We start from the raw sequence: 15172 nt of genomic DNA, 5'->3' as shown, positions 1-15172 counted from the left end.
CATGGACCAGATTTCATGACACGTTCGTAATATCCACTCAGCTTCGACCTCACGTGACGGCTATCCCACGTTTCTTCCACAAATTCTGCTTTGCGTCCTGGAGAATTGTTCCACGCCCACTTAACGGGCATCGCGATGCTTCGTACTTCACCTTAAAACAGGTTTTCGCTGGCCTCCTACGGCAGTCCGCGCTTCATTCTCCCCCTCGGAACACTTTGATCTCCATCTCTAGCCTCGAACGATGGCAGAGGTACCAGCTCCTCTTAATCCGAATGTCCTTTCAACCCCAGTGGGAAGCCAAATGCGAAAGTCCCAACACTAGCAGTGACGCCGAGGGACATGACGCGGCCGATGTTGTTGGTAACTTGGACCAACTCTTCTTGAGACATCAGAACAACCTTGGTACGGGGACGAACTGCGGAGTACATCAAAAGATGCGAGATAGAAAGTGGAAGGGAATGGAGGAAGTATCGAGGCCATTCACATGAACCGGGTTGCTTGAGGATACATGTTATGCTTCACTACATCTTAATAAAACCGACCACTGAATATAAAGACCCGCTTCTGCTGTTGCTTCCTGCTCCTGCAACCGTATGTGGAGGATCTCAACAGTGGCAGTGTCCCGGCGAATGCATGCGAGCTGCCGGCGGTATTCTCGTCGCCGACTCACTGTTGGGTGTGTGTGGCATATGTTGGTGATCATCAGCCTACACCACTAAATCCTGATTAGGGAAGAATGCGTGCTCCAATTGGTCGAACTGTTCGAATCTCGCACTAACTGATCTTCGTCTCCACCAAGACGGATCATCCAGCTTTGCAGAGCCTCATTTCACCTTCGACTCACCTTCCATTCACTCAAGTGAAGGGATGGAGTGATTTTCGACTAATCCGCTTGCTCTGTCTGATATCCTAGACATTCGATTCCCCGTTCAATATGTCTTCACCAACCTTGAAGCCATGTCCACCCCCACCTTCCGCTCTCTCTGCACTCATAACAAGCTCAGGAGCCAAATGCGCCTCCGAATCACTGGCGATATCTATCCTGCATAATCTCCAGTATCAACATAACTGGACAGACCTCAAGTTACACCTGGTGTACGTGACTCAAATGTACTATCCTTCACAGGACCCCTGTGTGGAAGCTACACTCGTAGACCTGCAGGGTCTAAATTTCAAGCACTCCAACTCATCGTCGAGGACTGCTTCTCCCGCACGGTCAGTGTCGAGCTCCGGATCAGCGACGCCCACTTTGGACGGTACATCTCCATCAGCGACACAGTCTCTGTCAAGCTCGGGCTCCATTCCCCTGATTTCCGGCCTACCTCCAAAGCACAGCTACATCCACCCAGACTTGCAAACGTACCTGATCAAGCACAATGTCAAGGAAACCGAGCTGCATGTCCAGCGCGAGTTTGTGCTCCCGTTAGCGCTTGGCGAAAAATGGACGCTCAACAGATTTTGTTCCGTCTTTGATGCGTTGCCCGAGCGGGAAGCCATCCGCGTCGAGCGTCCGTCAAGCAGCAGGGGCAGCAACACCACTGCCGCAAGGCCCAACGGCAGAGCCAAAGCTGTTGGTGCTGGCGATATCTACGAGCACACCGACCAGAAACGAGTCCTTCTCGGTATGCGCGCCGACGAAGGCATGGGTGGCGATGGTACTGTCGTATACTATATCATGCAGGAAGGGGAGGTCAAGCCTAGGCAGAACGGATGAAGAAACTGGGAGACAGATCTACGTTCCAGAATGAAGGGTTCACGAAGCGAAGCTGCGTCATCTGATGCCATGATACATGGTAACATGGCCACGACTCATTTCCTCTGGCGGTCGGGCTTCCACGGCTGGAGAGTACCGGCACGGCAAAGGCGTAAAATGACCCTCGAGCTCGAGGCCACGAGACTGGCTGACTGCCTGAATCGTGCTCGAAGGGCCGTCCGACCGTGGTACAGTAGGCCACCCCAAAAGCCTGTGGTACGTCCCAGTCCAATGACTCTGCAATGAATGATCAGGCGAGTCTTCAAACGTGCTCTCGTTGGCGCCAGGCGAGAAATGGACGCTGCGATGAGCTCGCACGATAAGCCGCCTCCAGAGCCCTCCGGTACAGTACATCGCAGTTCCATCACCTCCACGATAATAGATCAGACACGAGTCTTCAGGGACGTCGTTAACGGGTACTCGGCTACTTCATCTCCTTGCAGCTCTGGGACCGCGTCTACTGTATCTTCGGCAGGTAGCTGCTGCAGGGGAGGATGCATTTTTCAACTCCAACTCGGGTGATGTACTCCACCTAAGGCCTACCTCCACGTCGACGGCCCCACTGAGTGCACCAAATCCACTCAAACACCAACTGTTGGCTCAGGCTTTTGCATTGCCTGCTGTCGAATACTCATCCACCCTTGATTGACGATCGGACCAGAATACTGCGACCGACCCTTTCTGAGAAAATACCACCAACTCTACGGCGACCAGTGAGTCAATGACCTGTGCGATTCTTTGGGACATCTTGTTCAATTCTATACCAAGCAGTCGAGGCCATGGTGGGCGTCCGAACTGCAACGTATAGAGGCAATGTGTTGTCGTTATACAACTGCGCCACGCAGCCTTGGGGGATGGAGGCCATTCCAATTGGTGATATTATTATACTGTAGTTTGCGCGGGAAGACGCTTCCAAACCACACCCCGATTGACAGACACAGACTAGGTATACCGCCCAGAATGCACTTTCTGCCAGGTGGGAGAATGGTTTCCTAGAGACGAGGTTCATACTTCTCTTGCCATACAGCTTCAAGCCTCAACCATACCGAACCCACTGGAGGGAAAGTCACCATAATCTCTAATGGCGCGTGAACCATTCATGCCCCTTCAACTTTTCGGAATGCACGACCTTTTGAGCCCCGCCGTGCCTGAAATGCCGATGGTGCTCGTGCTTGTCCAACTTCTTCGCCTCCTTGGCATCCTCCTTGGCCTTCCTCTCCTGATAGTCCTCCACACTCTCCAGCACGTCGTACTCCTGCACGGGGATGCCCTCGATTTTCTTGACGCGCACACCCTCCCGAAACGCCACGAGGCCCGCGAAGATGGCGACCAAACATCCCAAAGTGATCCACACGCCGGTGCCCCATGTGGGTCGATCGAAGCGGTTCCAGTTCCACATCCACACGCAGAGGAGGACCTGGAAGATCGTGTTCCACATGTACAGCCAGATGACGGCGTCGAGGGTCCACGATCGAGTCGACGGAGCTCGTATCCCCGTCAGGGGCGGCTCGGGCATCGATGTGGCGGGCAAAGGGACCGCGGGGTTCTCTTCGAGTTTGGCGATCTCTTCGGGTGTATATGGTGGTGGAGCTTCAGCCGTTGTGGTTTCTCGTTGCTTTTTCTTAGGTTGTGCTGGGGGCGGGCCGACGTGCTCTTCGAGTTGATCCGAGCCGGGGAGACGGTACCAAGCTCGATAGATGCCTGCGAGTTTGCGGTGATAGACTTGATTTCCTCCCATGCGCCAGCGCATGAGGTAGTAGAAATCTCGGCCTCGCCAGGGCAGTAAGCCAAAGGCCGTCACGCAGAAGAGACCGTTCAGAACCTGCGAGTCAATTTCGATCCACTTCTGCCGGGCACTACTGTCGGCTTCACAAGTGGGGTGGCACATGGCGGGTGCGGCGTTGAGGAGGACGAAGAAGATCATGGCGCCCCAGCCGACCACGTTGAGGCCGTAGATGGTGACGACAACGCCGAACGGCGTCTTGAGGAATTTCCAGTACGCTTTGAGGCCGATGTTGATGGATTGCGTCCAAGTGTGTTTCTTGGGGAAGCGGTAGCCGTTCGGGTACGTGCCTGTCTCGTCGGGGCCACTTGCGACGGGTACTACTTGCGGGCCAGTCACGCTGGTTGCGATGGAAGGTGGTACAGACTCGTCTCGCCGCGAACTTGAATCTGTCTTCTCGGAGCTAGATATATGAGATAAGCATGGTACACCCCAAATGGTAATCAAGCGGTAAACTGACACTGTGGGTTTCCGTGTCTTCGAAAGTCTCTTGGTGGAAGGACTTCTAGGCGTCCCAGGATAACTGTCCGTGCTAGAAACCGCATAGTGTCAGTGTGTGGCAACCAAAAAGCGTCACTCGTCCCGAGGCACAACTCACCCATCGAGTCGGCCAATCTCTTCTGCTGCAGCATGGGGAGGTTCAGACGGATGTATCGAAGATCCCTCCTCGACCAGTGGTGTCGCCTGCACCATCACTGGTGATCTTTTTGGGAAGTATTCATGTGTTTCTTCGGCAATGACAGCCGGCGCATTCGCTGAAACGGAACTCTTCCTCGTCCTCGTACTCGCAGAGCTCGTTCTCGCGACTCTTCGTGCGTGGATCTCGTGCGGGTTCGTCCCCCGATGCTCCATCTGGCCCTCATGCGTCCAGCCCTCGTCGGCAAAGGCACCATTTCTAATTTCTGGTAGCGTGGGGATCTTGGAGCCAATCTCGGCCGTGGCCTGCCACATGCCCAGCGGAGGATTGCTCTCGAGAAAGGACTTGCTCAGGGAGCCTGTTCGGGTGCGTGACCGTAGCGATGGTGGAGTTTTGGAGAGGCGGGAGGTGATCGAGGGTCGTCGACCTGGTTCTCTTGTACTGTCGGCGGGCTTCTCGCTGGCCTCGTCATGGTCGGGGGTATACGTGGGAAAGGGCTCGGTTTTGGACAGTCTTCGCGCTGACGCCATTGTGGCTAGAGACGGTCAAATTGCCACTGGTGTCGAAAAGTAGCCTGAGACTCGGACGCAGCCAAACCGAAACGAGTCGGTGACCTTATAGACAAAGAATAACATAGAACGTATTAACTGGTGGACAACGAGGTAACCCGACAAGGAAGAATGCTTCATTCTATCGATGCAGTTGAGACGGTGGTGGCAGCCTTTATTAGAGGGCGCATCAAGCTGGACATGTGCATCCTGGTGGTTGGAGGCACCAGCGACAGAAACCCAGACATTGGGACGCGGCACATCCTGCAGGGTTTCCGGTTGACATCCAATGGGCATCTTTTCCAACCCCGAAGGGCCACAGATGGATCCTTCTTAGCAGCATCGGTCCCCACCAAGGCCCACTGTGTCGACCTGGAGATGCTGAGCTGAGCAACGACTTCCATCCCTTTGTGGTAAACGCCATGAAGACGGCCGACTTAGTCATCCGAGTACAAGCGCCTTCGCCCATGGACTTTGCCCAACTCATCCAATCGTCTTCGGCTTCGTGGTCCGTTTATGCAGCTCGCTCAGCATGCTGCATTAAAGGGGCTAGACTTTCCCTGGGCATAGCCAACTAACGCTCACGAATCTCCGTCGGGTTCGGTCTCGAGCCGCAACGTCGAGGGTTGGCGCGCATGAAACATGCATGGTTGTCACCCTTACGGAGTACCACAGTCGTGAAGACGTCTTGACCCGTCTGTCACCACGGAGCCTCTTTTTTCATCGTGCGAGGTAGTTTTAGAACATGACTTTCTCGCAGTGGTCTCGATTGAGCATGGATCGTTGCGCTACTTCAAGTTCAGTTTGTAAGGAATATCAATTGACAACTTGTGTTGTGGTCATAAGGGTATTGTACAACCCGCTTAAAAGTCTTCCACACCAATCCTCGCATGTCGGTGTTCACCTCACTGTCTTGTCGCTCTTCACACTTTGTCCTTCACATAGCTCGTCCAAGAGCATCAGTTTTGGTGCCGGGATCCAGCTTGTTCAACAGAGTGCTGTCATGAACTCTCTTGCTTTCTGGGAACGCACCCGTCCCATGTCCAGTCATGCCAGACCCTGTGGCGGTCGACATCGTGCCAGATGTACCTTGAGTCCCATACCCACCAACGTGAGAAGTATGGTCATTTCGGTGATCACGGTCCGAACTGTGGTCGCAGTCAGCATTTGGAACCATTCATTGCAAATAATGAGCACTTACTCAACACGCGGGTCAACTTTGTTCGCGATATTTGAGCTGTGCGGGCCCGACGTGGTAGTTGATGAGGTACCATAGCCTGCTGTGCCGTGGCCTGTCGTGCTGTGGCCGGTCATGCCGTGACCTGCTGTGCCGTAGCCTGATGTGCCGCTGCCGTATCCTGGCACATTGGAACTGGGGTTGGCTCTGTGATCATAATCCGAATCAACGCGAGGGTCGACCTTGTTCATCATATTGGAAGAGTGTGGCCCGGCAGTGGCTGTCGACGAGGTAGTGCTACCGTGTCCTGGCACCGTGGAGTGTGGATTGGCTCTGTGATCGACATCGGAATCAACGCGAGGGTCGGCCTTGTTCATCACGTTGGAAGAATGCGGCCCGTGAGTGGCTGTCGACGAGGTAGTGCTACCCTGCCCTGGCACTGTGGAGTGTGGGTTGGCTCTATGATCAAGATCCGAGCTGTGGTTGTGATTAGCACCAAATACATTGTCTTTCTTGGTAAAGACTCACTCGACGCGAGGATCGGCTCTGTTCATCAGGTTAGAAGAATGTGGTCCGGCAGTGGTCTTGTGATGCGTAGGAGCAGTATGGCTCTGTCCGGTTGTCGTGCCGACAGTTGGATCTAGGGTGTTGGCTGCGGCGGAGTGGTGAGGGCCAGTAGTGCCATGAGTCGAGGAAGTTGTTGTGGTATCATGATGAGTCTTGCCACCGCTGAGGACATCCTTCGCCTTGTTCACGAGGTTCGCCATGTTCGGTCTGGGGTGTATTGAAGTAGTGTGAAAGGGTTCTGGGGTCAATCAGAATGGGTATTTAATCGAAGTTGTAAAAATGTGAGTTGACTGATGGAGTTGAAATGAAAAAGAGAAGAGATAGAGAGAAGACAAAGATGAAGGTCGGTTATAAGTCTAAACCAGCTGCTGTTTGCACCTGCCAGTCACCATGCTCTTGCCCGTGGTTGCGTCCTTGTGCTCCTCCTGCGGTGATCGGAAGTAGCCAGGTTGCGTCACATCTGGCTTCTAGAAGACTGGAAAGAGCCTAAACGGGCTCACCACCTGTACCTCGCACGATTTGCCGCGTAATGCCTATCCTCGTGTCAGCTCACCTAGCAGCGATATCCATCAGATCGAGTGCAAACCAACCTCCAGCCTTACAAGCTATGTGGCTGAACTCTTGTGATTGGCTGTTCCAAAACTGAAGCCACAGCCTGAACGTCCACTCGCGTCATGGTAACGTCATACTTGTCGCAAGGCTTAACGAAAGTTGGAATCTGCTGTGGCGTCAATTCTCCCATTGGCCCCGGCTGAACCCTCGTTTGCATTTTGGTGCCAACTCTGGTGGGTGTCTGGAACATGGCAATCAGCTTACGACGAGGCCAAGAAATGGGGTACTGCTTAGGCAGTCGGCTCACAGCATTCGCCAATTGTGCTGGCAATGAAAATCCACAACGTGGACATAGAGAAGATGGTTCGCCCAGCCGGGATCGCGGCTCAAATCTTCTCTCATGCTGCTCCCCCGTTCACGACATACTTCGTCACAGAATCTTTGAGAACTTGGATCTCGCGTTGCGTCTTGACAAACACTTCGCGGTATTGGTCCAAACTCTCTTGCACGACCTCAGTCCGAGTTTTCCGGCCCTCGCAGATCGCCTTCATCTTGACCTCCATTTCTTTACGCAAAAACGGCTTGCTGACACTGACGTCGAGGCCCACACTGTCATACCCTTCGATCAAGGCAACGCCAAGGGTGGTTGGAATGAATTCTTGGACAGAGTTACGACCACCGCCGGACCGAGGCCGTGTATTGACATAGAATCGATCTTGGATCTTTTGAATGTGCTCGGCCATGGTTGCGTCAGTCCCGATACCGTTGGCGTCCATAAGGGCGATCAATTCGGGCTCGGTGAGATATCCTGGCGCCGTAGTCTTGCCATCCACCATGTTTGCTTCTGTTGGCTCGAAGGTCTCCCCAAGGGTGTAGTCTGGGAGTTGCTGACTGCTCTCCCACTTGTCATATACGTAGACGTCAAGGTAGTTTCTTTCCAGGACGAGAAGGCCGTGGGTACGGAACGTCTCATGTCCCCAGAGTATTTCAATGTCGGTAGCTTGTCCTTTGGCATCTTCTGAGCAACAAGCCAGGAATCTTCTGCACACGAACTCATATACTTTCTGTTCCTGGGGTTCGAGCACGTTCAAAGCAGCAAAGTTGACCGGGTGAATTGGCGGATGAGCTTGATCATTATGACGACCGGAGCGTGGAGATCTGAAACCACTATCGAGTAAGTGTTGCGCAAACTGGGCCCATGGGTTGCCCTGTGTCTGTCTCTGAATGATGGCGTTGAAGTCGAACCCTTGGGGAAACTGGTTCGTTTCCGTACGAGGATAGCTGATGAAACCTTTTTGGTAAAGCTTCTCTGCGACCGCCATAACTTGTTGACTGGAAAGACGCAGAAATCGACTGCCCTGCATCTGAAGCTCGACCGTGGTAAGAGGTAATGGTCTCCATTTTGAGGTAGGCTTCTTCTGCACTTTCGTAACCTTGGCGGTTTTCGCGTCAAGACACACCTCGAAAATAATGGTAACAGCGGCTCGATCGAAGAGATGGACTCTTTGCCAGCTGAAGTTGACTTTGATCCTGTCACGGACATGAATCAACTTGATCAACCAGAAGGTTTCTGGTTTGAAGCTCCTGACGCGATTGTACCGGTCGACGACGAACCCCAGGGTCGGAAACTGACATGAGCCGTAGGATATGACCTGACCCCGAAGTTGATCACTCAGCGGCTGAAGCTCGAGGCTTTGGAGCCTCGTGAAGGAAGAGCCGATCCGTAGGTCGAGCTCTATTCTGGCAGCAACAGCATTCACTTGCCGCTCGTCCATGTCAACGGGGGCATGAGCGGCAAGAACGATATGACTAACAAGATTAGTCTCGGACGAGCAGACCTGACTGAGCACTCACGCTCTCTCAGTGTTGTTGAACCTGGCCCGCTTGACGGTTATGCGAGGGTTCCCTTTCTTGGCTTGGTCGCGTACCTCGCCGCCAATGTGCTCACCTTCGCGATCGCAGTCTGTCCAGACATACAGGATCTTTGCAAAGCGAGCTTGCTGTTGGATGTTTTCGGCGACGGCCGTTTTGTCCTTGTCGATAGTGACCTCGGTCTCCGCTTCGAACAGCTGGCTTGGAGGACACGACCTCCAGTTCTTATACTTCTTGTCAAAGTCCAAGCCAGTCAAATGGCCTAGGACGCTGGTCATTGTCACCGAGCAATTGCCCCAAGGCCGGAAGTTGAAGTCAAATTCATAGTTCTTCACATACACGTTACCACGGACTGGTTTCTGTAGAGACGTCAATGACCGTCCGTACCGTACGGACTTACGCCACTAACAGTGGTTACCCGACCGCCAGCCAGATGATGAGCGACTGCTTTGGCAATAGCGGGTTTCTCTGCAACGCAGAGGATTTTCGTTGCGGGCATGGCTCATGACGGATGAGCGGCATTTTTGGTGAAGACGTCGGAGTGGAGGACAGACCGCATTCGATACAGCCTGCAGGTCGATAGGAAGAGTGGGATAATCACAGCAACGCGTCGTGGAACACGCATGGACACGCTCACACGCGGTGCAGTAATCCTCCGTATTTTCGCCACAGACTGTGTGGATGGCACTGCGGGGTTCAGCCAGATCGGGTTCCTGCAGCATGGCGCCACTGCGAGATCTTCGGATGCTGAAGAGGTAATGATTGCGTCATTATATTGTAGCGTCTGCTTCACACAATATCCCTCCATCACCCTTTTATTAACGCGACCCAAAATCTTGCGCTGGTGTTTCTGGTTGTCAAACATTTCATCCCACTAGCAGTGGTTCAAGATGGCGCTACCGGTGGTGCAGAGCCTGCAACAGTGTGCCGACTACAATATTACAGTTGCGCCGTTCCTTTACCAGTTTGCAACTCTACCGGAGACCTTCTTCTCCTCGGTCAGCAATTCTGCCGCTTTGAAACAACTGTATCTAGACACGAACCCTCTTATCACCTCTGTCGCCTTCGCCTTTGCCTTGGCTCCGGTGTTCTTGATCGTATCGGAGGTCAACAAGAACTATTCACAGGTAGACCGCGTCTGGTCAATCTTGCCGACTATTTACAACCTGCATTACGCTGTGTACTCTCACCTGGCACGCGTGCATACTGCACGACTGGATGCTTTGTTTGTTGTTAGCACCCTATGGAGCGTAAGGCGGCTACTAAATATCCCGTGAATGACAAGTCGCTAACGTCCAATCTAGTGCCGTTTAACATACAACTATTTTCGCAAAGGAGGCTACTCAATCGGAAGCGAGGATTATCGTTGGGCCATCGTCAAGGAATATGTTGGACCTGCCTTGATGTTCCTCTTCAATGTGGTCTTCATTTCGCTTGCTCAGTCACTGTTGCTTGTTAGCGTCACAACGCCCGCATACCTTATCTTGCTCACCGAACGACTGGCGACTTATGACGGGCCCATCAAGTCATGGACTTTGGTGGATACCGCTGCATCTGGGGCAATGCTGATGCTCATCGCGATTTCATTCGTTGCCGATCAACAGCAATGGGATTATCATCAGGCCAAGGCACAGTATCAGAAAACAGCCAGAGTACCTCATGGCTGGCGGCGGGCAGACTTGGACCGCGGTTTTCTCACAAACGGGCTGTTTGCCTATTCCCGGCATCCTAATTTTGCAGCAGAACAAGGTGTCTGGGTTACACTCTATCTGTGGTCGTGTCTGGCTACAGAAACAGTGTACAACTGGAGTGGGCTCGGAGCGGCAGCCTACCTGCTGCTTTTTCAGTCAAGTACCTGGCTGACCGAACTGTTGTCTGCGCGGAAGTACCCGGAATACAAAGACTACCAGGCACAAGTTGGGAAGTTCTTGCCTATACCTGGTTATGCACACCCGACTTTCCATCACCACCAGACGCAGCATGCAAATGGCTCCGCAGCAAAGGAGGAGGATGCGGCGAATGCGAGGCAGAGATATGACTTGAGATGACTATAGCTCAAGGGTGCGTCCCAAAAAGTTATTGCTACATTTGACAGCTTATGTCGGGCCCTTACCGTCTCTGCGGCGCATCAATAAGCCGCTTTATCAGACCAGAGTTGCGCAATGAGTTGAGGCAGATCTGAGACAAGCGCCGGAAATAGACGAGTGAGGATGCCTGCATCTAGAGTTCTGAGCAGCCTTAGATCTCCAGCATCTACCGGGGTCCCATTACCAAACTGCTTCGTCTGCTAACTGCAAGTTCTTCGGCGCGGGACCTGGTGGCCTACTTTGCGAAAGAGCAGACGCGGATTTCGGCATTCGTTTGCAAGACATTACTGTACTGCCTCGAAGTCGGTCAGAGAGACAACCAAGTTTTATGCAGAACAGGCGCCCTCCGCCGTGAGACCGATATGAGCCATAGGTGAAATGATGGTGGGTATTCTTGGCTTTCGCCGCAGCCCCGCTAGACGGTCCCCAGTTCAGCGGGTCAATCCGTGTATATGATGAGCACGACCTCTCCTCCTCTTCGCAATTTGTGGTTCTTGTAACTGCTTCATGAGCCGGCGCGCGGTGTCGCAAAGACCCCTGCACCCGGCTCTCGAGAAGGTATCGCATTTCATTGGGCGTGGTGGCTGTCTGTGATGGCCACGTCCAGATCGCCATCGTCATCGGGCCGCCTTTGCGAATCGGAGATGCAGCAAGCTTCTGACAGCCACACCACCGCAAGCTCATCATCACCTTTTGTCCGGCCGGCGGTTTAAGCGATGTACTGTATGAACTACCAACATGAGTTTTCAGCTGCGCCGACTTCTAAAATGTCCAGTTCTTGGTTTGGGGAGTGACTTCGACCTGACCATTTCTATATCCATTGAGGACTCCATACATTCTTCTGCGACACCTGTTTCGTCGTGATGGATTTGGAGAGAATAAAACAAAATCTCCGACTTCGTTCTGGCCGATCAAAGAAGACTCACAAACATCCCGTTGTACAATCGAAATCCGTCGCCCATGCCGATGAAGTGAATCAGAAGAACAATCCCAATGCTGAGGCTCGTAAGTCTACCAGACCAGCGAGCCAGCCTACAGCTGGTGTCGACCAGGAATCGGCCCCAGATAGTAGCTTAAAACCAGAGACACATCAATCAACAATCAGTGGCGCGGCGAATGTGGCCAAACATCGACCGCCTCTCCCGCATGCCTCGACCTCGTCAAACCTAAAGCCATTGGTAGAAACCCAGCCACAGCGTTTTGGAAAGTCTGGAATTGAACTTCCTCGCCAAGGTTCTGCGAAAGAGCCAGCAATTACACGCACCATGTCTGAGAATGACAGTGGAACGGGAATGTTGAATGAGGATTCGTCCTCTAACTCGGACTTCGATCTACGGCCTCCTCCCCCACGCCCCAAGCCACCTTCGATCGAGACGCTTTCGGAGTCTCTGTTCTCAATGGGTCATCTCAATACTCTCTTACGCGACCCCCATCATCTGACACGATTTACGTCGTTTCTGACGAAGTACCGGCCACAGTACCACCCGGTTCTACTCCGCTACCTCGAAACTCAGAAGGCCATAAAAGCTGTCGAGTACGCAAACGCTGTCGCCGAAGGTGTGCCTCTGTCTTCAGACAATGATAGAGAAGGCTCTTCGATCCCGCGAGCTTCTGTTGCAGCTACCCTGGACAAAGTATTTGAGGAGGCGAGCACGGCCGCCTTTCGACTTATGCTAGATTTCGCCCTCCCAATGTACATCACCTACAATCTAGTGAAGGTAGTATCGGAATGCCTCGTCAACGAGATTACAGGCAGACAGACGCCTCTGATGCGGGATCTGGTCGGCGGCTTGTCTGAAGTATTCTGCCTTTCCGACCCCAAGGAGGAGGACAATCCAATCATCTACGCCAGCGAGGAGTTCTATCGGTACACGGGCTACGGTCCGGATGATGTCATTGGGCGCAATTGCCGGTTTCTCCAAGGCTCAAAGACCAAAAGAGAGTCCGTGGCAAGACTCAGGGAAACCATTGGCAAAGGTGAAGACATTTGCGAGACCCTGTTGAATTACCGCAGAGATGGCAGACCATTCATAAATTTACTGATGATCGCCCCACTTCATGACGATAAAGGGAACGTCAAATATCACATTGGCGCTCAGGTCGATGTCACGGGTCTGGTGGCGCGCGGAAAGGGGCTCGATGGATTCGAGCAATACATGTTCAGTAGCGAGATTAAGAGACGCGAAAGAGAGGCTCGCGGGAAAGACGTGGAAGCAGACGAGGATATCCGCAAACCAAGGGCTCTGGCGAAGTTGAGAGAATTGAGTGAGATGTTTGACCTAGAGGAGTCTGCGGTGGTACGCTCTCACAGTCGCTCAGCGTCCGCGTCCGGGGATGAGGACGAACGCAGTATCGGCAGCAGCCGCAAGGGCGGTCGGAGGGTGCTTGCCGACTCCGATCTCTCCTCCGATAACGACGACGAAGATATTGCCGACAGCGCAGACAAGACTTGGAAGCTCGGACAGTCAGGGCGGTCAGGCTTGTCAGGGAGGCTGCCAGGCGTCTACGAAAGCTACTTGCTGATCAGGCCGGCGCCTTCACTTCGTATAATCTTTGTCTCGCCCAAGCTTCGCGGCAGGCTGGGTAATGTCGTTCAGCATCCCATCCTCTCCCACTTGGCTGCTTCCGCCAACACTCTAAGCGGCCTAAAGGAGAGCTTCGGAAACGGGGTGCCTGTGTCTGCGAAAGTCAATTTCCTGCTAGAAGCCGGCAGTCGACGAGACGGCACAGCAACACGAGTTGGAAGTAGGTTGGAAGATGCAGGGCACGGGCGAGTTTGCTGGATCTCTGCAACACCGTTGCTCGGAAGTGACGACAAGATCGGGGTATGGATCATCGTGGTTGTCGAGAACAATAAAGTACCGATGAAGCCACAGAAGGAGATCCTGATGAGGTCAGACGCAAACCAATTGCCACAGCAATCCGGGCCGAACCATGCCAGAATGGATCCAAAGAGCGCGAGGCCATCAGTTCAGCAACAAGGTTCCCGCGCCTCGATCAGTCCACCACAGCAAGGTCGCGAAAACCAAGACCCACCCATCAAGCCGAAGAGACTTCAGGACACCGCAGGATCAAGTCATGATTCACGGTCAATGACCGTGCGTCCTGATGAGGCACATCGAGAAGAAAGAACAGAGGACTTGGAAAATCACAATCCTCAGAAAGTTTCGGCTGAGTACGAAACACTCGTCATGCAAGAAGGTGGAGAAGAAGCCAGCGGTACCATTCCCGAGTCCCCCAACAGCAGTCAGACCGGACTTTACCATGACACTGATGACGGTCTAGCCACGACCGGGACAAAACCACCTGCACTAGACACGCCAGGCGGTCCTGATATCAACGAGGGTGATGACAATGATAGAGAAGAGTCGTCAGACACAGCTGTCGTTGCGACTCGTCAACAGCCAGCCCCAGACGAAAATTCCCCAGGAGCCAGGGTCAAGGTCCAATCACCGGACGACGATGATATCGACCAGACTTCCAAAGCTTCTCACGCTTCCTCAGACCGCGAAGCTACCGTAACCAACCACGTGCTTGAGGAATCCTCTGAGGGTACCGTTTCTCCACCACGGCCAGGAGCAGGCGGCAAGGATACAGGTGCAAGACGCAGCCAAAGTTATATGGATTATCTTCGTCATCCCGGTAGCAGACCTTCGGGCGAATATAATCGCGCGGTATCTGGAAGCTTTCTCTCAGCCAAGTATGGTCCGCAGGACGAAGACCAAGGCGACGGAGACGACTTCAACGGCCTTGAGTGCATAAGATCGCCCTACAGTGTTGACTAATGGTTGGAGGCGGCCTTGGTAATTGTTGTGTCCACATGATAGCGCGCGTATTTTGGAACATAGAGTTCTGTACTGTTTGTAGCGTTAGACCGAGAGCCGCTTGCTTCAGCGAGCTTTGTGGAAGAAAGATGGTCGACATGTACAGTGCCCACGACTCCGTACGTACTGTACGGAGTACGGAGGCCGGATCGCCTCTGATTGGCTAGAGGTAGGGTTTATGAGATCTAACCGTTTTCGGAAGCCAAGCTGTGGCGCGCCATGATTGGCTCCGTCGTCTATCAACTTTTCTGCGGCTTCTCTCCTCGTGTTTTCAAGACATGATCTTGACGTTGTATCCACCAAGTCTCCCTTGAGACGTGACAATGTCGGAACAAATGGGATCAACAGGTCTTCCTAGTGTCAAGGACCTAG

General features: G+C 53.2%; 6 protein-coding genes across 6 annotated transcripts; 3 read left to right on the top strand and 3 right to left on the bottom strand.

Moving 5' to 3' along the window:
- Positions 1-934: 934 nt before the first annotated feature.
- A1O7_06421 (uncharacterized protein) lies at positions 935-1714 on the top strand (the record flags this gene model as incomplete). The annotated part of the gene is made up of 1 exon (XM_007760423.1): positions 935-1714. The coding sequence occupies one exon, from the start codon at positions 935-937 to the stop codon at positions 1712-1714; it is 780 nt and encodes a 259-aa protein (XP_007758613.1).
- Positions 1715-2831: 1117 nt separating this feature from the next.
- A1O7_06420 (uncharacterized protein) lies at positions 2832-4703 on the bottom strand (the record flags this gene model as incomplete). Its single annotated transcript, XM_007760422.1, has 2 exons — positions 2832-3939; positions 4135-4703. 2 exons carry the CDS (start codon positions 4701-4703, stop codon positions 2832-2834), a joined length of 1677 nt encoding a protein of 558 aa, XP_007758612.1.
- A 955-nt stretch (positions 4704-5658) lies between these two features.
- A1O7_06419 (uncharacterized protein) lies at positions 5659-6665 on the bottom strand (the record flags this gene model as incomplete). Its single annotated transcript, XM_007760421.1, has 3 exons — positions 5659-5869; positions 5923-6375; positions 6427-6665. 3 exons carry the CDS (start codon positions 6663-6665, stop codon positions 5659-5661), a joined length of 903 nt encoding a protein of 300 aa, XP_007758611.1.
- Positions 6666-7415: 750 nt separating this feature from the next.
- On the bottom strand, positions 7416-9388 carry A1O7_06418 (DNA topoisomerase III; the record flags this gene model as incomplete). The annotated part of the gene is made up of 3 exons (XM_007760420.1): positions 7416-8826; positions 8872-9248; positions 9299-9388. The coding sequence occupies 3 exons, from the start codon at positions 9386-9388 to the stop codon at positions 7416-7418; spliced, it is 1878 nt and encodes a 625-aa protein (XP_007758610.1).
- Positions 9389-9779: 391 nt separating this feature from the next.
- A1O7_06417 (uncharacterized protein) lies at positions 9780-10937 on the top strand (the record flags this gene model as incomplete). The annotated part of the gene is made up of 2 exons (XM_007760419.1): positions 9780-10139; positions 10194-10937. 2 exons carry the CDS (start codon positions 9780-9782, stop codon positions 10935-10937), a joined length of 1104 nt encoding a protein of 367 aa, XP_007758609.1.
- Positions 10938-12241: 1304 nt separating this feature from the next.
- A1O7_06416 (uncharacterized protein) lies at positions 12242-14761 on the top strand (the record flags this gene model as incomplete). Its single annotated transcript, XM_007760418.1, has 1 exon — positions 12242-14761. The coding sequence occupies one exon, from the start codon at positions 12242-12244 to the stop codon at positions 14759-14761; it is 2520 nt and encodes an 839-aa protein (XP_007758608.1).
- Positions 14762-15172: the final 411 nt, after the last annotated feature.

The sequence above is a fragment of the Cladophialophora yegresii genome (genome assembly GCF_000585515.1).
Source record: "Cladophialophora yegresii CBS 114405 chromosome Unknown aczIN-supercont1.4, whole genome shotgun sequence".
NCBI classification, from domain to species: Eukaryota; Fungi; Ascomycota; class Eurotiomycetes; order Chaetothyriales; family Herpotrichiellaceae; genus Cladophialophora; species Cladophialophora yegresii.
This window is presented reverse-complemented; position numbering and strand designations above follow the sequence as displayed.